We start from the raw sequence: 26,716 nt of genomic DNA on the forward strand, positions 1-26,716 counted from the left end.
CTCATGGCTTGTACCAGCGACAAAGGCCGCTCCATCACTTTCACATTCGTTGGGAGAAAACTCCCAGGTGCCCGAAGTAAGTGTACCCACTGTGCGGGCATACACTGACTTATTCTATGGTCTATGTCCAAGTCTTTCTGATCTTCCACAAGTTCCAATATAAACAACGATCTAATAAATAACCCGTTCTTCCCCCATTGGATGCAATGTTAGTGACACTGCCTAAGAGCTCATAGAGAATGAGGTATAGTTGAACCTGCGTCTGTTTGCGGATTATGGGCTTGATTGAGAGGTACACACAATGTCGGCGCCGCACACAAGCGGCCCATGTTTTTACTATGCACATGCGTCTGGATAGCACTGCCAATGCCTCCCGATGCCTAGAGCCGCAGATTGGACACAACTTTGCTGAGTGTTTCTGGGTGGTAACAAGGGGTGTGGCTATCCAGACTGCATCCTAAGAGAGCCATGTTCAGATGGATAATCGTCGCCACCATCTGCTGGCACAATAGGCCTGATTCAGAGCTTAACGCTCTGACAGAGCGCTCGCTCTGAATCAGGGCCGGCCTTCTGTTTTTTTAGAGCGGCCTCCCGGCCGCTCGCATAGCTTTGGGTGACCATCCAAAGCTATAGCGAGTGGCCAGGAAGATGGTCGCGATGGTCAAGACCATCGCGACCATCGGGCTTGCGACGAGGCCCTTGTGGTAGGGTCTCGTTGCCGAAAGCCCTAGAGTGCTTTCGGCTCTAACAGAGCCAAAAGCACTCCCACTGACATCACTTGTGATGTCAGTGGGGCCGGCCCCAGACGGTATGCGTTCCCATGGGAACGCCTCCGTCTGGGCAACCACGCCCCCGGCCCGCCCACCAAAGGGGGCGTGCTGTCACTCAACATCGACAGCACGCCCCCTTTGGTTCCAGACCTGGAGTGAGGGCTTGCCCGTCGCTATCAGGGTCTCGCGCATGCGCACGACGGAGCCGTCTCCGTCGTGCGCATGCGCACTGGGCCACCATCGACGCGCTTGCGAGCGCATAGCGCTCACGAGCTGGTCTGAATCAGGCCCAATGTTCAATAGTGTGTCCACTGGTGCGGCGGAAGCTTCACTGGGGTGAGATATCTGCTGTGATCCCTCCATAGTACATATGGGGGATCCAGGGGAGTATCTATAATGGGTGCAGGGTGTGCGGGGAACACGGGCAGGGGGGCCCCGCACCGCACACCCTACACCCATAATATTACTTACCTCTCCGGAGTCCCACGTCGGCGTGGGGGTCCAGCGCCGTAAAACGACTGGAAAATCGCCGCGCCCATTTTCCCGGTGACCTGTGCATACATTATAGACTTTGGGCGCGCACAGCTCAATGCGCTGCCGGGTAGAAAGGAGGGGGCTCGTGTCGGAGACTGAACACGGGCCCCCTCCTCTCTAGAAACGCCCCTGGGGGGATCCTTAATATTTGTCGGTACACCCTGAAACAGTCTTTTTTCAGGGAATATCCAGCAAATATTTAATGAAGAAGGCCCAAATATGTTTGTGTGGGGGGAGCACAGAATGGTTTAATATGATTATTGGTTTGATGATGATGATGGAAAGGTGAAGTCAGGTGATCGGTATATTGTTAGGAAGAAGTGTGCATTCTATACTGCACTAATGTAAGATACTGAGGAATTCAGATTGTAAAAATCTACTGCAACCATTGTGTTAAACATTGCATTGAAAAGCAGTGTATATCTCAATGTAATCACGCCTAATGAGCACAAATTACAATCTGAGCATATTTAGCTTTTCTTCCTTATTTTTCTAAACCTTAATCTCTGCTCGGAAAGCTATCATTAGCGGGATTTGAAGTAAACGTAAAATAAGAAAATGGCAAAAATTACAGGTACCTGTGGTGAGCTGGATAATAGCTAGGTAAAAATATATGAAATAATTATATGGCTGGAGAGACGGAACGAGAACATGACTAAGAGGAACATTAAACTTGCAATTCCCTTTTTTTTTTTTAAACACTGACTGTATTGACAGCGTTACAGCGTGTTATTGTGTTTATCGGAAGCGCAGATACTTTCATATAATACAGCAATTAGTCGTTTTAATAAACGGCAAATAATATTTTCAAAAAGGGATGACATTATCCGATGTGATTTGTAAAACAGGTTGTGTAGAATTACATATAATTGAATGTTGCAGTTTATTTCATATGAAGAAAAGGCATTATTTGGCTGAATGTATTGTGTTCTCCACAGTCAGATTTTCCAGAGCTAAAGATATATCACAGTTACAGTGCAGTCTATGGGAAGCTCGTAGCCGAGGGCAGATCTCGCACACAAAGCCGGAGGAACGTCACATAACATTGGCTGCATCTTTTATCTCGTGTTACTGTTCTGGCCACTCTCTGGAAAGGATGTCTCTGGCGTTAGCCCTTTAATAAATTGCATGAAATGTAACAATATCCGTTCTTCCCCCCAAAAATGGGAATTTTCTCTTGATTTTTGGCTTATCGCTGCATAATTTATGGAACCCAAAATCGCAAATATTGCTTTTCACTTTTATCGTAGGTGGAGTGAAATGGACAATGGCAGTAACCTATCTACAGCCCATGTTACAGTATCTCTCCCAAAATGTCTACTGCATATAGGGCCTGATTCATAGAAGGACACCAAAGGCTCTGCTTCTGGGTCTTTGTACGCAGCGGCTGGGCAAAAATATGCAAAAGCCACTGGAGGCATCTTGTGTTAAAAGACGCTCACTGCTGGCTCCTGTGATCCGTGTCCAAGGATGCAGCACCAGGTCCACTATGTAAACATCAGGCAGCCATTGGACATCTGAGTAACTCACAGGTTGCTCAGGATGTCCGGCAAAACCACGCTGCCAGGGCCAGTAAATATGCATCCGAGGATGGCGCGACTGGCTTCGGCACGCTCAGAAAACGGGGCAGACGCTTCCCCATTTTCTAGAAAGCTCTCTGTCGCCACCCCCAAGCGCCAGAAGCATGTCAACCATGCTGAGGCTTCCGAGGCACTGCGACCAACGCCACAGGACCAGACCTGCACGTGCGCAATGCAGCGCCTTAGCAGGACGGCAGTGATCCTTGTGCTGCACCCCTGCCCCCCTCTTCCCCCTGAGCGCTTAGCTGCTGCTCTGGGAGGTGGGTGGAGGGAGGGGATCTTCATCTGCATTGTTGGTGCGCACCATGCGCCGCGCAGCACTGCAGGCGGTCTCTTCCTGCAGATCTCTCCGGAACTGGGCAGTTCATGGCCGGTGCTGTTAGAGGATTCCGCCCTGTGCGGAGGCACCGGCCGCACCTCCCTCCCTACGGCCCTGGCGTAATGCATTGGCTCCAGTGCATGCACAGATCAACAAAAAAAAAAATTGGAGATTTGCGAGAACATCGAAGTTCGGTAAATCTCTGAATCAGGCCCATAGTTGAGATTTGTGTATTAGAGGCTGCCATTCAGGCCAGAAGGGATCAGATATCAGGGGGCAGACAGAGGAAGTATAGTACATCAACTTGGAGTATTTATGATACTATCTGATTTGCTACATGTTCTGTTGTCTTCCCCTGTGGATGTGTGGCTCTCGGCTGTGACATCATAGCCCGGTGCCACAGTCCCCTCATCACAGTGACATGGAGAGCAGCAGCCTGCAGCTTCCCATGTCACATCAGATTTATGTCAGTGGTGTGGGGGCGCCATGGGGGTATTCAAAACACTAGATGAGTGACATTATGTCACGGTTTTAGTGATTTAGGTGCACTCCTAACCTAGATCCTAGACAACTACAAAGGTTTGCCTTATGGTAACGCCGAACCTGTGTAGACAAAAGTACAGCTGTATTTAACCCTTTGAGAGAGATAAAGTAGACAATCAATGGCCTTCTAGCTGGCATTTATCTAGCACAGTCTAAAAAATTATAGTTAGAAGTTGACTGGTTGCTATAGGTAACCTCCACTTTATCTCTCGCTAGATGATTTGATACATATTCCTTTATTACTATATCTGCCTTCATTTTATAACAGCCTGTCAATGTAGATAAATGAGTCTGATTCTGTAGTAAGGTTTAATTTATAAACACCCAATGCCACCTCTGTCCAGCTGCCTGAGGCCTGGGGAGTGAGCAGCGTGTTATAGGCTTTTTGTGTTAAACATTCTTTATGGGAAGAAAGCTCAGTTAGGTAAAACACAAAGTGAAATATATTTTCTGCACAATAGAGTAAGAGCCATGATGGAGATCAATGTGTTCTCCGAAGAGGATTAAAAAGAATTAAGAAGAATTTGTCTTTTTGGCTAATCTACGACAGATGTGATCAGAAAACCAATAGGAAGAATTGGTGTCAATCATACCCCTTTCAGACATAAGCCCTGGGAAATACATGGGTACTTCCTGGGTTATCAACCCTGGAAATTCCCATGTCTTATTCTGAGACCCCCATTCGCACTACACCAAAACCCGGGAAATTCCAGGTTCGGATACGTTCACACTGAACCCGGGTCTGCCCTAGAATTTGGTGTTGATTTAAAGGGGACACTTTTTTTTTTGTTCACAGTAATGACATAATATAAAAATTAGCATTTTTAGAGTAAAGGCCACAAAGTTTGTTTGGTTCCAATGTTGTTGTTTTTTTTTTTTAAATTGAAAACCAATACATTTTTACATTACAATAATACGATTATGAATATAGCCTTTATAAAGTTTTGGTCTGTACAAAGACATAATTTTCACATAAACAAGTTAAACATAAAATAATACACACTTAAATCTATTTGCTCCCCAGTCATGTGGTCGGGGTGACTGCAGTTGATGTCATCAGCAGGTGCACAGAACAGCCAATGAGAACGTTTTCTTAAAACCTGGGTCTAAAGACCTGGGTTGGATGCATTCACACTAGAGCCTACCTGGGTTGCACCCGGGAAAAACCCTGGTACAGAGCAGGGTCATGGACCCAGGAGTGCGACCCAAGTGGTTTCTGTTCACACATAGCAAAAACCAGGGTTGAAGCACCTTCACGGCCAAAAACCTTTGTTTTTGCTGTATGTCTGAAAGGGGTATAAAAGAGGTATCACAGAGAGTTGTACATCTGTGGGACTTCCATTGTAGGCCTCATGGGGATTCTTCTCTATAAAAGTAGTGATATTGCCTGAAGTGTTCCTTTTACATTCCACCTCACGTTGATACAGATGAGGTGCAGGGAACAGAGACAGTGGTGTATTTACAATGGGTGCAGGATGGGACCATGTGTCAAAGGGAAAGGGACATTCACGAGTTCCTAGAAATCTTAATACCAGCCATTATGCAAAACCACATAAAAGCAAAATCCTGCACAAAGGAATAGAGCCTTGGAAATGTGACAGTTGTTTTTCCTAATCACATACAGTTTTTTCAAGCTCATAACTTAGATTTTATCATAATAAGATTTGGGTAGATATATATATATATATATTTATATATATATATATTTATATATATATATATAAAAGCTGACACTTCTTGGCGTGTTAGAAGGCAAAAAAGTGCATGTACATACAGCATGTGTTGCACGTAATATTGTAAATTTTGAGAAGCAAGCCACCGCTTTGTAAATATACCCCTTGGACTATGGTGGTGGGTATGTATCAAACCTTGGAGAGTGATAAATTGAAGAGAGATAAATTACCAACCAATCAGCTTCTAATTGCCATTTTATAGGCTGTGTTTGAAAAATGACAGTAAAGGCGCACATCCACTTGCCGATTTCTATGAGCGATTGAATGATAACGATATCGTTCAATCGCTCATGAATCGTGCATGAATCGGACACATTAATGTCGGAAATGACCAGTGATGCACGCTTCCGCTGGTCGTTTCCAACATCAATCATCACCCGAACATGCTGGTCAACCTGACGATAATGTCAGGTTGAGAGGATGATTGATGTGCCTACACTAAACGACTGAACGTTCACTGCAGGCACAGAACAGACTGTGAAACGACTGCACGATTACAATGTCATAATTGTGCAGTCATTTCAAAGTCTGCTAGTGGATGTGCCCCATTATAATCTGATTGGTTGGTACGTTCTACTTTTGTCAGGAGCATGGAGAGTGCTTGACAGATCAATTCAACCTATTGAAAGACCTTAGAGAAAATGACATTGGTTTGCCACAAGATGGCAATCACGCGCTTTTCAATCTCAACACAAATAAAAACAGAATAAAAAAAGATTCACTGAAATATAAAATTCCTCTTCTCAAAAAAGGACAAGTCATTTTCACATTCTCTTTTAATTCTGTCTGCTGTATGTAACTATATTGCTAGAGGTAGAGCAGAACATAGGACTCTGGGGTAAGTTTACTACATAGCATTTGTCAAAGCCGCGTCTTGTGGTTAAGAACACTTGATTCAACAGGGCAATAATACTAAACACAAAACACGCCTGTTTTTTTAAATTTAATACTATTGCCCCTTTAAATTACTAAATTTGATACATAAATATATGTGAGAAAATTCTATTAAAAAACTTTATTTGCTCAGATGGGAACATCTGTACTAATATCATAGCTGCCAATCAGACAATAGATGTTATCAGTTTAGTGGCAATTAAATAATACAGCAACTCATCACTCAAGTGTTTGATTGGTTGCTATGGTATAATGAAAATTTAGCGTTTTAGTAAATAAGCCCTAATGAATGCACAGTTTTGATTGTTTTACTGCACCTTTCAACAATGCTATAGTACATAGCGCCTGATTCATTATGGATCGCAACTGCAACAGCGTACGCAGTGCGTGAGTTAGCATTGAGATCGCACCGCGAACACCTACGAGCCATCGCAGACAGAGGGACGGGACGTCAGCGTTTGGGGGGGTGACGGAGGAGTGGTCGGAGAAACGCAGGTCTGCCTCTCCGTTTCAACGCCGTTGCTTGGGCGCGCATAAATTAGCCACTGCAATGGCAGACACAGCTTGTGTACTTACTGTGTGAGACGAGGTTAGCAATTTCTGAGTAAGGTCACACCTGTTGTAATTCTGCGTGAGAGGTCGATGTTACTCGATGTTCCCGATGTATACGCAGGATTGCGAGGTGCTGCGGATGTGAGATAGTGTCGGCGCCTCTATGCTGGCTGGGCGACAGCTTTGCGATTGCAGTCATTAGCATATTTTCGCAGCAGCGTGCATAATCGTAGCCGCGATCGCAATAGCAGTCTGTAGTGAATCAGGACCATAATCCTTTGTGTATCATATGCATATTGAAGCACTTCCTTGACTACTCTGCACTTACCATGCTCAGCCGTCCCAAGGGACCGAGCAGGAGAAAATGGATTATGCCCTCAACAACAAGCGTAGAGTGATCCGATTAGTACAGCTTTGGGCCATCCTTTATAATGACTTATTACGGGAAGATGAGGTTGCCATGGCTTTCCTAGAGGTGAGTTGCAGCATTATTATTTGGTCATTTATAGATCATGGTGGTAGTTTTATGGCTTTGTTTGTTTGAGGCACCGCAGTATATGACCAGCGCTGTTAGAAGTTTATTTTACACAAATGTAAATTTGGGTGGAAACAGTCATCATATGCCACAAATCCAGCATATGACTAGTTACTTACCCTGTGCTCTCAGGTCATCAATGAGCCCCACTGCTGACCATTTGGACAGAATTGTGAACTTGCAGATAAATCATTCTGAGGGCCAGACTGTTTACAATTCCAGGCCAATGTGTTTGCATACAATCACATTGGCCAAACAGATTGCACAGATGTACCTAAGTTTAGGTCCAACAGAGGCGATGGACTTTCTGGTGCACAAATTACCATAATAAGCAGTCAATAAAATGATACCAGTGATGTAATTCTCAGAAACCAATAAGACAATTGGTTTCATTTCATAGACTGCCCTGGAAAAAAATGTCAGCTACAATCTGATTGTGTACATTAGGTTGCGCACCATTCTGTTACATAATCTCTAGCGTGTTTCCATTTATTGACAATTGCTGAAAATACATTACAAGTATTTATTCCCTGCTACCGATGGCTTAGCCTTAGATAAAAACCTGCATAGTGGTCTATCAAATCCATTAGATCTTTCAGAAACACATTAAAAAGCAGAGAATGGATGTTGGTAACATTCATATAGGGATATAGTGCCCTTGTGCTAATGCCAATCCAGTGAGAGAATCTGTATTTCTTCTCCCACACTACATTATAAGCTTTTATAAATGTCAATATGTTGCAATTTTCTAAAGAGACTTTACAATAGCTTCCACCTAAAAATATACATAATGACGGTGATAAGTGGGCAAGTAATTTAGAAGCATGATTTTTACACAGAACATGGATTTTACAGGCCTGTCTCCATGAGATGCACGGGTAACCTGTAATTACAGCGTGCATAGCTTTTATTAGAGAGGGAGAGCAATCATTTTATATAGCACTTGCTTCCAACTCCCTCTGCAGCTACAGGTTTATATCTTATTAACCAATTACAGTTTTACTTTACACCCCTGTAAAATGACACACATCAGGCAGACTTGTCAGTATTAGTGTGAGAACAGTCCGCTCATGGGCCCAATCAAACTGTATTGTATAGTTTTTGTTGTGTTACTACATGAAGATTCTTACCATTGCTTTTATACGTGATTTGCATAACCATCGGTGTGATTGTACGTTGTCACACAACATAAGAAGTGTAGATAAAGGATTAAAGGCATTGGGCGGTTTTCAATTGTTTTCGCGGTCCGGATCTCCCATCTAAAGTGACAGGAGATCGCGGGGCACTATTCAATTGATGCCCATTTTTGAGCTGATCGTGCCCATAGTGGTCGGGTGTAGCCGTGTAAAACGGCAATCTCTGACCAAAGTGCTGGGTGCGATTGCGAAAAGTGCTGTTTAGGCACCCAAACGGGTCACTTTTCTCCCATTTCAGCTGGGGCTGCGAGCTGAAATGGTGAGCCGGCAGCTGATCGCGCCCGACAGGAGCAACAATTCAATAGTAGCTCCTGTCGGGCGCGTAAGGTAGCGAAACAATTGAATACCGCCCACTGTGTGCCTTTATTGGTTGAAAACAAATATATATTGTTGCAATCTCAGGTTGAGTGCCCTTTCCTGGTGTAAACGGCCACACTCTGCATGCAGAAGCCAATCAGTATCACACCAGTCCAGGGCTGCTCCCCAGGTAGTGAGAGACTGCCCAGAGAACTGACACAATTTTTATCAGCCTCACACAGGTGGTCTGTCAATCAAGGCTGCTCATTACCTGGATAATTACCCCTAAGAAGTTAAGAACCTGGGAAATATATACCTCCCATGAACAACTTCCACAGTGGTTTTTCACTATATATAATTTATTTATTCCACCTGGGGTTCTCATTTATTCTTAAGTCTACAAAGGTGCCTAGATATAGATAAATAAGGACTTGGCTACCACACTAACAAAAATGAGACATTTTAGTTCCGTAGATTCATCATTTTTAAACTATAGTTTTTAAGCCTTTATGTTTATAAAGATCTTCATATTGGGTTTAACAACTCTGGTTTTGTTTAAATGAAGATTGAATTCAGTCTGAGCATTTCGTACAGTATAGTTTTCTGTAATCTTTTATGAACAATGATCTTTTGTGTACATAGATTAATATCTTCATACCTGTTTGTGTAGGAGTTTTATGTCTCCGTCTCAGATGACACAAGGACGATTGCTGCGTTGAAGGAACAACTTCCTGAGCTGGAGAGAATAGTGAAACAAATGTAAGCGTGATACTTATTTTAAAACGCTCATATCGTTATCACATCTGCTGGAACAGAAGCCTTTGGCATTTACTGGAGAGTCTCATCCCTCCATCTTTTTTTGTATAAAAGGCCAATAGGAAAAGAAATGCGGCAACACATGAAACATAAATAATAGTAAGCCAGTCATTAGCTAGACGTAGGTAATTTATGGTGTATTATTCTATTACAAAATATGCATTCATTGGTACTGTTCCTTCTAAGGTGTGATCTGGAAAATATAGTGTTCATCTGAACTTGCCACTGATCCATTGCATAGTGTTGCACTGAACAGCAGATTCTAAGTGAGCACTTCAGTGTACAGTTCTCATCAAAGCTTCTTAAGCTGGGTACACGCTATAAGACATATCGTACGATATAAATCGTTCCGTAGCAGATAGAACGATATATCGTACAGATCGTACAGTGTGTGCGCCCGATTGCGGATTCACCCGGATCGTTCATCGCATCGCTCCATCTGCTGTGCTGCACAGAAGATGGGACTATGCAATTAAACAGACCGTCCAGTAACACGCACCACGGAACTATACATTGCGCGGCCGTACACCAAGTCGTGCAGTGCGTACGGTGGCGCGATGTATCGTTACATCACATCGTTCCTTCAGCTGGGTACACATCGTATATTGTGTACCCAGCTTAACTCTTTCACGTTCCCTCAGCTGACGTGGGGCATTGTTTATGAGTTCCCTTGGAAACAAATGATGCCTGTTTTGTATAATCATTACAGTTGTGGGGTTTTCCCTCTTGATTAGACAGTTCTACATTGTTACATATATTGTTGTATGTTACGTTTTATTTGAAGGCGTGTGATACAGCCTTATAGCCTTCGGGTGTCGCTGTTGTGAAGGGCTTTTCAAATAAATAGTAAAACCGTAACAACTATGAGATTTTAAAATAAAGTTCATACTATTTTATGTTCCTAGTTCAAAATCAGGCTAAACATAACAATGTATTTTTCATACCAAGTTATGATTTCTCCTTAATTAAATAGTGACCAGTACAGCCCCCACATACACATTCAACATAGTTACCCTGATATAGTACAAAGACCCCCAATAACATCTCAAGCAATAGGTTTATTCCTAGTCTCTGGCATTTCTTGCAATTGATTGGCATCCTAGAGCTTTCTTGAGCATACTCTGCATAATAGTTGACCCAGAAGGGAAGTATCACAACGAGGCCTATTTCGTTTATTCATAAAAGTTAGAATTTTATATGGCTATCATATCTTTTATATGAAACGCAACTGCAAATCCACATAATTAATTGGAATCAAACTGCCTGCTAAGATCATAAGGAACACTTTACTAAATGTGCTTTCTGGTCTCCCGTGGCAAACAAACGTAGCTTTCCAAGAGTAGACACTTGAAGTGCGCAGTCCTATTTGGTTATGCTAATAATGTCATTTGGACACAAATGAGCAATCAAAATTACTTCCCTAAAGTCTTCAGTGGCCCTCTAGTTGCTCTCGTCGAATGTTGGCCGCACTGAAAGCTGGCGCAGACTTCCCCAGCATGGAACTGTATAAGATCTGAGATGAATATTGTTCTTACTGATTTCTACAATTACTTTATTGAAGTAATAGCGACAAAATATCTCAAGTGCTTTTCACTAGTTCACATTTGCAGAAAATAAAGGACTCATTATGTAATGAATTCAATATCGTTTCTTAACATTTCAAAGTCTGCTATTAATTTACACTTTTAGTTCTCACCACATAGCGCCATTGATGTTGCTACGTTAAAGAACTGAGCATAGTGTAAAGAGGAAAATTGTATAGTTTCTCTAATAGAATTAACCTCTATGTGAAAACCCAGGCCAGCGGCAAATGTGATGAAAATGGGCTGTGGGATTTCTAGAACGATTGCAAGTTTTAAACCGGTCGCCTCCCTTAAACTGCCGGTGAATAGTAATTAAGGAACTGTTTTTGTTTTTTTTTATTGCTGCAGTGCGTTCAGATAGCTACTTTCATTCTCATTTTTCCCCGATGCCGGTGCGGAAAATAACAAACTGTTGTTTGGACTAGAATTAGATCTCCAGTCCCTCCTTGCGTGGCTTAGTGCAGTGATAGGCGACATGATACTCTTAAGCTGGGTACACACTTAACCGATAGAGCGTCCGACTGCCCACCACACCGAGTGACTGCTCGACATGCATTTTAATTTGCCCGCCCAGTTGCGATGTCAGCGTCGGCGATCACTGCAGTTAGAGTACGGGTGGATGGCGTGTCGCCCGTACACAAAAGCAGATTCTCCGATATATCTGCATGATATATCGGCATCAGCTGTGCTGCAGGGCTGACCCGACATTGTTCACGGACATATCGGGTGTACACACTGGCCGATCTGCTACAGATATATAATTCGCCGTTTGATCAAAACATTTATCCAGTAGTGTGTACCCAACTTTAGGTTACTGCATTGGGCAGCCATCTATCCTTCAAAAGGGCCACACAATACTTACAGTACTACGTTAAAGTAATACATTTGAAGGGAATCCAAAGAGTAGACCAGTGTCCTTCCCAGGTGACGTGTGTAGTCCGGTGCCTGGATGACCGCATACACTACGGTATGAAATATCATGGCCGAAATTCCACATATCGTGGAATTCCACAGCGGGGGGTGGGGACACCATGAGGGCAGAATATAAATGTAGGCAAATGTCTTCTGGAATTTGAAGATTAAAAAATGATGAAGAAAATGTATTTTAGCCAAAGATTCATTTTATAAATGGGTATTTTTATGGTTGCTATAGGTAACACAACCTTTTGAGTGCAGCGCAGTGGCTGGTAGGCCCATGCTCATTAATGACTCCCACTTTATTCTGCATCTTCTTTTTTATTTAAAAATGAGTGACACCGTATCGGCCTGATTCTGAACGGTGCCTGGGTCTGTGCCTGTTGGCGGTCACCCGTGGTCAAATAACTCTGCAAAGTCCATCCCTTGTGTGCATCTGCGCATCCGTCTGTGTAAGGACTGATACGCCCACTGTCAGTGTCCGTAGGCGCATAAATACAGATTGTAGCGTCTATGGCAGTTGCAGTTTCTCCGTCCATGTATGGCCTCCTACGTGAGTGGTTGAGCATTTGTGTACGTAACCACCTGCGCCAATGCGCCCGTGACACTCCCATAACATGCCCATAAGATGGACCATCTCGGTGCGCGCACTAAGCCGCCTCCATGTCACCACCCAGAAACGTTCATCTCTATTCTAACACATTTACGATACCGTGTGTCTCAATCACAATAGCGCCTTCGTGCGTATCCTCAGTGTAATGCAGGTCATACATCAGCACCATGATTCCCCGATGCTGATCCAATCCGTTGTTCGGCGATCATAGATGACCAGCGTTCCGCCAGGCGGATCTGGGAAAAACAGCATGTTAAAAAACACTGACTCTCCGATCATGATCATTTTTTGCTAAGGATCTGGAATCGAGGATTTCGAACATGTTAGAATTCCCCGGCGTCGGCAGAACGGGGTACAGGGGCAATGCCTATCAGATGTATGGGCCCTATAACGCATGCACCGTGCAAGTTTATTAGAGACTTTACGTGACCATCTGCATTGCATACAATTCAGAATCAGCACCTATATGTCATTGCATATCCCTGGTTGCAGTACCTGTAATATGCTTTAGCATTTAGTGTATGTGATTATTTTTTTATGATGTTTGTTGTATGACCGCTGTTTACAGTCTGTGTTGTGTCTAATCTGCTGTTTATATTTTCTAGCTCTGAAGACGGGAAAGGACAACAAAAGAAAGTGAGTGAATGGTAACATTTATTTATTTGTTTTGTTTTATAACTGCACTGCATTGACATAAGGTTTGATTTAATTGTTTACTGTATGTCGTATAAAACAGATGTGTGCTGGTAGATACAGTATGTGTTTATATTTTTGCATTCTACCTTAACATGTATGTTTACAGAAATTGCAAACAGTGTATACAATAATGTGGATGTGTCCAGAAATTATTACAAATAATATTATTTTTGGAATATTATATTAATGATTAAACGTAATAGCCACCAGGGTGCAAGCTCATAGACACACAGGAAGTCATCTACAAGAGTTTATAACGTGATGTAATCTATGTTTTCTCTCTTTACTGCTCTGAACGTTATCTAGTTTTCTATCTATATTTTTCCTCTCCAGACAAATCCCTTGTAGCATTGTTGACACTGGGACAGCATTTTCTTTACACTGTGATATTAGATGAAAGTTTCTTACAAGAGTTGGTGGTTTCTCCTAAGATCACAGCCCAGACTTTTAAGGACTAGATAAAAATGAAATAGCAATTTCTAAAAGAAAACAACGACAAACAAACATGTAATACAACAGACATCAGAAACGTGGTCCACTAACTTAACAAAAGGCTAAAGAGTGTTACCGTTCATGAGCAAACACAGGATTAGAGCGAGAACACACAAATAAAAAAACTGGCTATGTGTCCCTGAGATTACATTATATTTCACATACATACATACATAATCTAAAATGTTTAAATAGATATATTAATCTTTTGGAGAAATAAATAATAAAGTGTTATTGGGGGACAATTAATTTAATATATTTTTAGATTCACTCATTTCTATCAAACTTCACTTTCCGTCTTTCAATATTTTGCTCTATTGCTTCAAGGATATTGGAATATTTTATGAATAAATAATAAAAGTTATGTTTTAATAATAATAGGGGTAGACAATCCTCATGCAGAAACATAACTCTGCATGATATACGTGAATACTTTTTAAGGGTTTATTTGCACTGAGTAAGTTGCCCTCCATTTTTCTTTATTTTCCTTCTCAAGTTACAAACTTGGGGTCATCAGTAGCACGCCTCTGGATAGGACTGATCTGAATCTCCATAAAGAGAACAAGTAAAATATTTGTAGGAACCCTACTGACCATCCTGATAAATAATTAAATCACTTATTGGGTGACATTTGGTGTAGCAAAGAAACCCAACTTTTTTTTTTTAGAGAATTGCCACTCTGATAAAAGTAACAGACAGCCTATCTCACAAACAGGCTTTTCAGTTGAGTGCACTAACCTTTAAGAGTAATTGGCATCATAAAACATAACTTTTAATAAGGTAATTAAGATCTCGCCCGACGGCGATACATGTTAATACAACTAAATAAAATTATAAAATATATGAATAGAAGCGCACTGGTAAGGCACAGTCAAAATATTGGATCACCCCTTCCAATGTTCTTTCAAATGTATCAATTCAAAATGTGTTCATTCATGCAAAGTAATAAAGTCAAAGAACCGTGGATGATACTTCAACTATTAATGGTTCTTTCAACAGTCTTATGAACCTTCTTTTCTTAGATCTTCTTAATAACTGTCCAACAAAACAAAATGTCCAGCACCTGTTATATCCCAATCAGTATGCGGTATAATGCAGTTGTCCCTCTTGATGTCTCATCATGGTTTACATGTAAAACAAAAATGTGCGGGAACCAAACTTGGCATAAAATCCTTCATTTATTGATTGACATAAAAATAACACATAATAGAATAAAAAGATGGCAGCGTACCCGAAGTTACCTTTTTAGAAAGGCACATATACAGCATCCAGGGGTAATAATGCTTCCCCTATAAAGCAGTACCTTCCAGATCAATTTTAAGAGCCCCAATCAGTCACCAACGCGTTTCAACCACCCCTGTGGTCTTTGTCAAGGTGTATGTGAACAGGTGCATGTTGCAGGTATTTATACCCTCTATTAGGCCCTCCCCTAAACTAGGCGTGTGTTCAGGGGGAATTTCAATCGTTTATATAGACTCACCAACGTAATTAAGTGTGATAAAACACTTAACTTCTCTCTTACCTTATAATATTAGGTCTAGGGAAAAATCATCATCAAAGATGACTTAGCAATATACCTAAGGGTCAGATCAGAAGGATCCGCAGAAACTGTACGGAAGATAATACCTTTGATGATCAAATAGATGTACTTAAAAACAAATTTATAGCAAAAGGTTATGATGCAAATACCTTATCCAACACGATTACTGAAATGAGGAAAATACCACAGAGTAATCTTCTACAATACAAAGAAAAAAGAAGAACTGACAAACAACTTGTACCGTTCATTACTACCTATAATAATCAATACAGGTCAGTTGAATACATAATCAAGAAAAATTGGCATCTATTAAAACAGGATCAGATACTAAAAAATATAATACCAGACAAACCTACATTTACGTATAGAAGAGCTCCGAATTTGAGTAATAAACTTGTTAAAAGCACGGTAGCAGAAAAAAGAACGGGGAGAATAAAAACCAAAGGGTTCCACAGATGTGGTTTATGTATAGTATGTAAAACCAATACAAAACAAATATCCAAACAGGTTACGTTCATCTCCAACTTGAACAAAAATTAATTTAAAATTGAAGAATTCATGACGTGTAATAGCATTAAATGTATTTATCTTATTGAATGTAAATGTGGCCTACAATATATAGGCAAAACTTCAAGAAAATTAAAAGAAAGGTGGGCTGAACACCTAAGGAATATTAAAAAAGGAGTAACTAACCATGCACTATCTAAGCACTTTCTAGAACATCATCAGAGTTCAACAGATGGGATTAGAAATATTTTTGGTATAAAAAAAGTTGAAGGAAACTGGCGAACAAAGGGGGTAGATATATTCCTGGCCAAGACAGAGATGAGAATGATTTATGAGGTTAAAACACTAGAACCGTTTGGTATGAACGCAGATATTGAGCTCAAATGGTTCTTGTAGTATATTCTTCCCCATTTAGATAGAACCAATGGGCTCCAGTTTTAAGTTGTGTTTTATCTGTATGCTATGCACCATACGATGAATTCTTTTACATGTTTTTATGTTTTTATATTTGTATAATTTTTATAATGTTGGTCATTTTAAGTTATATTATCTCATGTGATATATCTTATACTTTATATTGATATTGAGGGAGACATATGTGTTTTATATAACAACATTTTATTATTTTTAATAATTGATATATCAGTTGTATGCAATATTTTATCTCTCAATTTTGACTAATTATGAGGGAAGAATTTATGGGAACAGTGATCCCGCTGTACATCGATTAAATATCCCCTAATGGAGAGATTTAATATCGGACAAATAGAATTATTAATTACTAACTTCCGGGAGTTGGAACGCATATGCGCTCCAAAAACAGGAAAGCAAACATCGTGGTCACCATGACGACTGATATACATGGGGTAATAGATGACGCGCCTACCTAGGCACAGTTTTGCTGACAGTGAAGCAAGGGACGCGCCCCGTAGAAGTGGAAATTACCATCCACTAACAAAGTACGATCACGTGATGCACCCGGTCAATTAACGCTTAAGACGCGATCACATGGGATTACAGACACGTGATGCGTTCCACAAGTTGGAACGCATCGCTGTTTCACCGACGCTGATATTATATAACAAGGGAAATTTTTCACTAGACCTAATATTATAAGGTAAGAGAGAAGTTAAGTGTTTTATCACACTTAATTACGTTGGTGAGTCTATATAAACGATTGAAATTCCCCCTGAACACACGCCTAGTTTAGGGGAGGGCCTAATAGAGGGTATAAATACCTGCAACATGCACCTGATCACATACACCTTGACAAAGACCACAGGGGTGGTTGAAACGCGTTGGTGACTGATTGGGGCTCTTAAAGTTGATCTGGAAGGTACTGCTTTATAGGGGAAGCATTATTACCCCTGGATGCTGTATATGTGCCTTTCTAAAAAGGGAACTTCGGGTACGCTGCCATCTTTTTATTCTATTATGTGTTATTTTTATGTCAATCAATAAATTAAGGATTTTATGCCATGTTTGGTTCCCGCACATTTTTGTTTTACATGTAAACCATGATGAGACATCAAGAGGGACAACTGCATTATACCGCATACTGATTGGGATATAACAGGTGCTGGACATTTTGTTTTGTTGGACAGTTATTAAGAAGATCTAAGAAAAGAAGGTTCATAAGACTGTTGAAAGAACCATTAATAGTTGAAGTATCATCCACGGTTCTTTGACTTTATTACTTTGCATGAATGAACACATTTTGAATTGATACATTTGAAAGAACATTGGAAGGGGTGATCCAATATTTTGACTGTGCTTTACCAGTGCGCTTCTATTCATATATTTTATCATTACATTGTTTTCTGTGATTGGTGAATCACAGCGATTTGGAAGTTGCCGGTATATAAGTGTGGAGCGCAAATACGATCCATTTTTCTCACAACTAAATAAAATGTAAGAATAATTTAGAAAAAAAGCAACTATGAGCGATGCTCCATGTAACACGACTTCATTCTGATCAATACTAGGGGGGCCTGAATGAAATGATGCAGATATATTAGGAGACTTTTATTGTAGACATCCACATCCTCATGACATAATATATACATAATATGACGGAACATATTATACTGTTCTAGAATAAGTGAAAGTCTGCATTGCACACCTTTAGTTTTAAGCTTTCTTCTAAATCTTAGAAAAACTGCCATTTGTACAGACAGTTTCTCTACAGACAATGAGGCAGACTGATTCGTTGCAGGACTGTGAAGGAGGCTGGCTCACAGATACGACAGACAGGAACACTGACATAATTCACCTTCTTCCCCCTGCAGTTCAGGCAGCTACAGATTGCCCTCCTCCCGAGACATCATACTAGTGACATAGGGGTGACAGCACAAGGCTGGTCTGTTCTGCTCTCAGTGGGGCGCCTTTTACACCTTCCAGGTGCACTTTGTATGGGGGAAAATGTATTTCTGAGCGAATTTTGAGCAATGTAATAAAAACGTTATAACACACTAAAGTGACATGTAACAAAGACAGCCTCAAGGTGTCCTCACTCTCATGATAACACAAATGGCGTGTTTTCATTAATTATCCTAGTGTGCTACCCAGGGCCATCTCTTCCATTAGGCTTGTTGGGCAGTTGCCCAAGGGCCCGAAGCTTGCCCTCTGCAGCCGCAGCAAGTTGGTAAATTTGTGATATTTTTATAAGCCGTCCGCTGGTGCACTGTATTCTGATCTAACCTCCCCCACCCCATCCCCCCCTGTGACGAGTACTCACTTCACCCCCCCGGTTTCAGACCAGTCAGAGTCTCTCTGCATGTGTGGGAGGTCTGATGGCCGTGCAGGAGGGTTTAATGTTATTGACCATTTACTTTTTTTTCCTGTGAATGGATGGGTAGGGATCCAGTGCATTGCTTTGCCCAGGGCCCACACTGCTACTAAGACAACCCTGGTGCTACCTGTTTATTTAATGTGCCTAATGCAGTGGTGCCCAAATTTTTTGAATCATGGCGCCCTAGAGTATCAGTATTGTTTTCATGGTACCCCTAAGTTTAAGTTTGTTATTGAGAAATTCAGAAAAAAATTAAGTAAAGTGAAGTAAATTGTGCTGACCTGTCATCCTAAAGCTGGCCATCCACTATACCATTTTCTGTCAGATACCTGTCCAATCTGGCTGGTTGGAATGAAAACCTGGTAATGTATGGGAGCCAATGACAATCGTCCATTTGCTCACAAACATTGGAAAATAGCCAAAAATGGTTGTTCAGACAAATTGGTTAAAACACACAAATTTAACCAATTTGAACAATTTTTTTTGTCCTTTTTTCAGTGTTTAAAACCATATGATCGACTGTCATTGGCTCCCATATATTACCAGGTTTTCATTCCAACCAGCCTATAGTGGATGTCCAGCTTTAGATTCAGTTATGTGGTGGTGGACAGGTTTGCACTTCTGTTTGCCTACATATTTACATTACATTGACCATCAATAATTTGATGTGGTGCTGGACCACCAACCTGAGGCACCCCTGCAAGTGTCCTGAGGCACCCCAGGGTGCCATGGCACACAGTTCGGGAACCACTGGCCTAATGCAAGAATACTGACTTACAGTTATATTATCTTATCAATACACCTCTGCAATGTACGATTCCTTATGATATGCTGCATTGCACATGTTATAATATTCATTTGTACAGTAACTGAGATATAATGTACTTTGACCTCTGACCTTGTTGCTTTCAAAGTGAAGTTACATGTAAAGGTTATGCCATGCATTATAAAAACCATGCACAGTGAGTAACAAATCACAATTAAGGTCTGCAATCATGAGAATACTGCCCCTAAAGTATTCTGGAAACTCCACATTATTTAAAGGCTATATTAGTCTCCGCTAGTGATTCTAATGAATCTAACATTCATTAGGATAATCTGAGCACTGGTACTATCAGCGCATGATAATGGGAATTTGGCTATAGAAGTTAGATGTGGGATAGAAGTAATACATTTGTGTATGATTTATTATTAAATTATGAAAACCTAATAAAGAAATGTGATGTATATGTGTGATTACATTGTTTGCTGTAAGTATATCTATACATCCCAAACCAGTATACAGGGGTCTATGTACTAAGCCTTGGAGAGCGATAAAGTGGACAGAGATAATGTACTAACCAATCAGCTCCTAACTGTCACTTTGCAGGCTGTGTTGAAAAATGACAGTTAGGATCTGATTGATTGGTATTTTATCTCCTTCCACTTTCTCTCTCTCCAAGGCTTTAGTACATAGGGGTCTATTTACTAAGCAGTGTTAGGAGACAGAGTGAAAAGTGATAAGAAAGTGATAAGGTGCCAACCAATCAGCTCACAACTGTAATTTTTCAAACACAGCCTGCGAGATGTCAGTTGGGAGCTGATTGGCTGGTACCTTATCACTTTTCACTCTGTCTCCTAACACTGCTTAGTAAATAGACCCCACAATTTGTAAACAATATTCAAATCTGCTGAATAATGATTATATCGCCTGGTTAAAGTGGAGATGAGATAACTATAGCTGTACCCATAGTAAATACGGTAAAATAATACTTGTTGAAACAGTCATATCTGTCTTCTTAAATCGACAGCACAAAGTTCTTTTGCGGCAGTTCAGTACCGGCGATGAGCGGTTACAGAAGCGGCAGCCCATACGAAGCACTGATGAAAGTAGGTTATTGTGCGGAACTCTTGTGACTTTGTGCACTTTGGAAACTTGTGTGTCTTGGTTGGCAGAACCGAGTCTGTTTTCGCACCCAGGGCATGGTTCACGTCTCCAATGTGAATATGAATTTACCTTTCTTGCTAACATTCCTTATTGTCCCCTGTGCGCTGCGGTCACGTCCAAGCACTGTGTATTTCCAGTTTAGATAATTCCCTCTTTAAATTGAACCTTACTGATTTATTCCAATGAAATGGTTCTTTTATCTTTTTTTCAGTGCAAATAAAGCCAGTATTTAACAATTATGTATATCAATAATTTTTGTATTATCGAGCTGAATAGAATGTAAATGTATTATTTACTTATTTATTTCTTAAAAAATATGTATATAGCACCAGGTTACTCATCAGTACTTTACAATTAAGAACATACAAAAAGTAATAGAGCAAGAGTAGCCAACAGACACCGTATTTGGCGAATATACAGGTATGTGCACTGCCGAGCATTGCGTCAATGTATGTTGGCACATCCGGCAGTATAGAAATAGCCCAGTAGAGATAAGGGAGCTGTGCGCACAGGACTACAGTCCATAGGACAATAAGATTTGTTCCTACAGTTCCATCCAAAGTTCTATATGACCCACTCACACAGTACTGTTAGTTTAGGGGTCTGAAAGTTGTTTAAAAATAAAGGGAATACATTTTAGCTTTTAGCTAACTGCATTTTGGTATGATAATCTGGTAGATTAGACCAATGGGGTTAGACCAGGGAGGGAAGGAATTCCACATAGTGGAAAAGGTCCTGTCTTTGGGAGTGATAACAAGTAGGTGAGGGGTCACGTTGGAGAAGATATATTGTGACGAGAAGAGATGTATGTAGGTGCAGTTGGAAATGGCTTTATATGTTTGACATGGTAAAATGAAGAAACAGATGCCCTGCAAATGTAGCATTTAATATCAAAATGTAATGTGGCACAATATGAACTGGAGGCACTGTAATGTGGCGTATTATGAATTGGGGACACTGTATGTCATAATTTGAATTGGAGTTACTGCGTGGCATAATATGTACTGGCAACCCTACAATGTGACATATTGGAAACTAGGGCACTACTATGATTCATAAAATAAGCTATTATGGGCATAAAAATAACAACTGGTGCAGAGAGAGGTGTCTCTCTAAAAGCATTGGGACAGGGGCCCCTTCGTGTTGCTATGGAGCCCACGATGTTCTGCCTACGCCCTGGATGCATATATACACTAGTAATGGTTTTGACAGGAGACAATTGAATAATGAGGCAGGGAATGGGTAGTTGGAACCAAGGCTGCCATCACAAATTGTGGGTCTCAGTACAAGTGAAAAAGACCTTACTCCTTGGCCCAATTCCCCCAGTGTCTCGGTGGACACAGAGCTGCAGCGTGGAGCCCTGGAGCAGGCACATGATATGTCAACCCCCACAGTGTTGACATTTTCCCACATGCTATTTACATGCAGATATATTTATAATGGAGTAAGATGTGGGCTGTGCGGAAAGGGAAAGTAGAGGCAGGTGGGATTTTAGTTTGCACCTCCTGAGTGGTTGCTAAGTAGAAAAAAAATCCCTATTGTACCCCACATTCATTAGAGGCTTTTATTTACTGAAAATCTCTTGCTTAATATCACTTTCCCTTGTTAATAAAAAACTGCAAAAAAACAATCATATGACACCTTTTAAGAACCCCAAATACATTGCTTACGGCCTCTTTTCTGGAGGTTCAGGGTCATTTCCGCACTTTTCCTCACACTTATCACAGGTAAAACAATGCAGACTTACCGCGCAACCTACTCAATAAGCATATTCTAATTTAATAGCGAGGATCCCTGGAGCGCTAGGTAATGTAACCAGCTGTAAATCTACTCTTAACACAGCTAATTCAATTGGCCCCTAAGAATGGATGTATTAAAGGTTTTGCCCGCAAATTTCTGGAGGTGTTTCTTAGTTGTAACAGGATTTGGATACAGTTTGGATATGGGAAACCAAGAGTGGTTCTGTGCAAATAAAGACCCTCACGTAGTGATATATCACGCCTTGCAGAGAGATATACTGTAGTGTGGTAGTTGCTGTAATTAGGGACATGGTTTATTATTGTGTTGTCAACAGGAATACAGAGGTCAGATACGTTGGCTGGTGGAAAGACTATTAGCTTTGGAAAGATTGAGTTTGAGGTGGCGAGAGGACGTCCAAAAATGCCAGGAACATTCAGTAGAGCGAGCAAACACAGATGGTGAGAGATCTGGAGAGGATCAGTACATTTTGTCATCATGCAGATATGATGATACGGAAATTCAAAGGAGCATAATAGTTTTCCCAAGGGAAGTGGTATAGCTAGAGAAGAGCAGATGTCCTAGGGCTGAGCCTTATGATGGTCCTAAATACAAAAATCTCTAGACTAGAGCTAGAAAAGAAATTCCCTTGTCTGGGGCACTCCTGATTAAATGTAATGTAATAGGTGAATTGATAACAATGATTAAAACTGAACCTTTATTATTATATGTTACTAAAAAGGGATATATAGTAGTCTAAAAGTACTATGACCAGATGATAAGTCTACCCTTAAATATATTAAAAATGACAATTATAAAATTAATATGCAGCCGAAACACCCAATTTAGAAAATGCAAGACAATTTCTTAACGAGACCGTGCTACCAAAGCTGTCCACCCAGCAGAGGGAATGTTTAGAAGATGATATCACAGAGGAAGAGGTTGTCATGGCTATTGACTCGCTCAAATTGAATAAATCACAGGAGCTGACTGCTTAGCATTACATTAATGCCCCCATTGTGTTCCTCACAGAGAGGCGCCGGCCGCGTGATGACGACATGATGCGGCCGTGCATAGTAAACAGATGAGCATGGCGCTGCCCGGGATGCGGTGCTGCAGTATTGGGTATGTCTGCGCTCGACCGGACCGGCCCATTTGGCCATCGGCCCTTCTGACATTTGCCAGAAGTGCCCGATGGCCAGTCCGGCCCTGCTTATAAATAATTGAATAAATAAACAGACAAAAACCCACTGATACGGCCGTCACCTCACTATGTCAATAATGGTATAGTGCTGGTAGTGCACTAGAAAGAGTAAATGAAGATAATGGAATTGACTTGTTGAGCGACTTATTAATACTGATGTGAAATATGCAAATTCTAAAGTGACTTAGTGAAAATAGACCATAGGATATTGGATGCCTATGCGAATAAAGTGCTAATGTATATGCATGTGCAAAAGCATATTGAGGTAGAATATATTTGTTTAAAAGTGCTAATGTGCCATACATAATAAAATACAGTGTTTTTGTTCTCATAAATAATATTTTTTAAAAACATATATAATTTTATTAATACAAGATTGACAAAGTATTAAAATACCACGTCCGTTTAAAGGATGCGTAATTAATACTTCACATAAAAAAGACAACAGAATCACAGAATAAAAAATATTAAGTAATGGATAAAAGAGTCAGCTTATCTGAGATAAATGAGTACATTTCTCAATAGTTCATGCAGCAAGGATCAAATGCCACAACGCGTTTCGTCCAGCGGGGACTTCATCAAGGGGATACTGCTCTGGTGGGGTGTCTTTCCTTTTATGCCCCACTAATTGCTCATTAGGGATCAATCATTGATTTAATCACTTCCGGTTTCTGTTCTTTAGCAAAACGTGGTTACTATTAAAAACCGAGTGTATCACTCTATATTGGTACTATGAACTGAATAAATGTATGCATAGAACATAATATTCTAATTCCCAGGGGAGGGAGCAGCCACCATGCATAGAGGGAAGGGGGCTGGCGTCTGGCACTGCTGCTGCTGGCTGCCCTGCACCTGACATGTCAGACTAGTGATGTCTGCAGTCACAGCTGGTAAGCGCAGGAGCAGCGGACGCTGCCCAGGGGCGGATCTAGATTGTTGTATTAGGGGGGGCGAGTTAATGATTAATTCGCCCCCCCCCCCAGAGTCACAGTGCAGGAGCCGAGAGACCAGCTGACTGGAGGGAGGATATCACCGTAGCCCGATCTTCGGTCCCTGGACAGAGGTAAGTTGTTTTTTTGTTTTGTTTTTTTAGCAGTGATCAGCATGTGGTCTATTTAGACCACACAGCTGATCACAGGGTGTGAGGAGCCGGCTGTGATCGCTTCCTCCCCTGCCTCCCGGGTCAGGTGACAGCCTGTCACTGACACATCCCCCTGACTGGGAGACGGGAGCTCCGATCACAGCACAGCCCGGCAGCCATTATCATCTCTCTCCTCTGAACTTAATGATGCAGAGGAGAGAGATGATAATGATCGGACAAACTGTGCTGGGGGGGGGGTGATTGCTCCAATCGAACCGCCACTGCCGCTGCCAGCATGAAGTAAAATAAGGATGTCTCTATCAGAGACTTCCTTACTACTGTACTGACAGCCTCAGTGCCGCCCCCTCAGGTGACGGCGCCCTAGGCAGCTGCCTAATGTTAGCGCTGGCCAGGGGCTGGCTGGCAACTTTTAGCCTGGGGGGCAAATGCATGCAGGCGGCCCTGGCAGAGGAGTAGCATGTAGCCAGGGTGCCCCTCCTCAAGTGTTCCAGGGAGGAAGCAGGTCCATATGGGATTAATGTAAAGTAAAAATAAAGATTAGGGGCAGCCCCCTGTAGCGGTGCCCATATGCAGTGCCCCCATGTGCCCCAGGAGAGGTCCCCCTTATGCAGGCCTCCAGTAGTGCCCCCAGTGGTGATCCCCCCATGCAGTGCCCCTTATACAATGCCTCCAGTAGTGGTCCCCCTGTGCAGTGCCCCTTGTGCCCCCGGTAGTAAGCCCCTTATATAGTGCCCCCAGTAGTGGTCCCCCCTGTGCAGTGCCCCTTGTGTCCCCAGTAGTAAGCCCCTTATATAGTGCCCCCAGTAGTGGTCCCCCCTGTGCAGTGCCCCTTGTGCCCCCAGTTGTAAGCCCCTTATATAGTACCCCTAGTAGTGGTTCCCCCTATGCAGTGCCCCCAGTAGTGGTACCCCCTATGCAGTGCCCCTTATATAGTGCCCCCAGTAGCAGTCCACCCCCCGTGTAGTGCCCCCAATAGTGGTAACCCTTATACAGTGCCCCTTAAATAGTGGCCCTAGTTGTAGTCTCCCCCCTATGCAGTACCGCCAGTATTGCCCTTAATATAGAGCCCCCAGCAGTGGTCCCCCGATGCAGTGCCTCCAGTGGTAGTCCCCTCCCCCCTATGCAGTGCCTCAAGTAGTAGTCCCCTCCCCTTGTAGTGTCCCTAGTAGTAGTCCCCCCCTTGTAATGCCCCCAGTAGTAGTAGTTCCCCCTTGTAGTTCCCCCAATAGTAGTAGTCCCCCCCTTGTAGTGCCCCCAGTAGTAGTCCCCTCCCCTTGTAGTGCCCCCAGTAGTGCTCTCCCCCTTGTAGTGCCCCCAGTAGTAGTCCCCCACCCTTGTAGTGCCCCCAGTAGTGATCTCCCCCTTGTAGTGCCCCCAGTAGTAGTCCCCCCCTTGTAGTGCCCCCAGTAGTAGTCCCCTCCCCTTGTAGTGCCCCCAGTAGTGCTCTCCCCCTTGTAGTGCCCCCAGTAGTAGCCCCCCACCCTTGTAGTGCCCCCAGTAGTGATCTCTCCCTTGTAGTGCCCCACCTTGTAGTGCCCCCTGTAGTGGTCTCCCCTCTTGTAGTGCCCCCCCCCCCCAGTAGACACACGTAATAAAAAAAAAGAAAAAATTCTTACCTGAATCCCCGCTTCCGCTCCTGCCGCCATCCGCTCCTCCGTCTGTCCTCCCAGGCCGGCCCGCTCTGCATTATGGGAGAGACGTCATGACGTCTCCCCCATTACCCACTGCAGGAGCCGGAAGATGGAGCGGCTTCGGCAGTGGGCGCAGTAGCAGCCGATGAGAGTCTGACAGACTCTCATTGGCTGCTACTTAAAACAAACACACAGCTACCGGCGCCGGC

The 26,716-nt window shown here is 42.2% G+C and overlaps 1 protein-coding gene across 1 annotated transcript in view; it reads left to right on the top strand.

The window, feature by feature from the left end:
• RAPGEF4 (Rap guanine nucleotide exchange factor 4) overlaps positions 1 to 26,716 on the top strand; it is a 168,657-nt gene that overhangs the window by 72,282 nt on the left and 69,659 nt on the right. Inside the window, exons 14-17 of the mRNA XM_088468239.1 lie at positions 7,250 to 7,400; positions 9,624 to 9,712; positions 13,486 to 13,516; positions 20,697 to 20,775. Coding sequence (XP_088324365.1) covers positions 7,250 to 7,400; positions 9,624 to 9,712; positions 13,486 to 13,516; positions 20,697 to 20,775 — 350 coding nt within the window. The remainder of the gene's footprint in view (positions 1 to 7,249; positions 7,401 to 9,623; positions 9,713 to 13,485; positions 13,517 to 20,696; positions 20,776 to 26,716) is intronic.

The sequence above is a fragment of the Taudactylus pleione genome, unplaced genomic scaffold (assembly GCF_031769625.1).
Source record: "Taudactylus pleione unplaced genomic scaffold, aTauple2 ptg000004l, whole genome shotgun sequence".
NCBI lineage: Eukaryota > Metazoa > Chordata > Amphibia > Anura > Myobatrachidae > Taudactylus > Taudactylus pleione.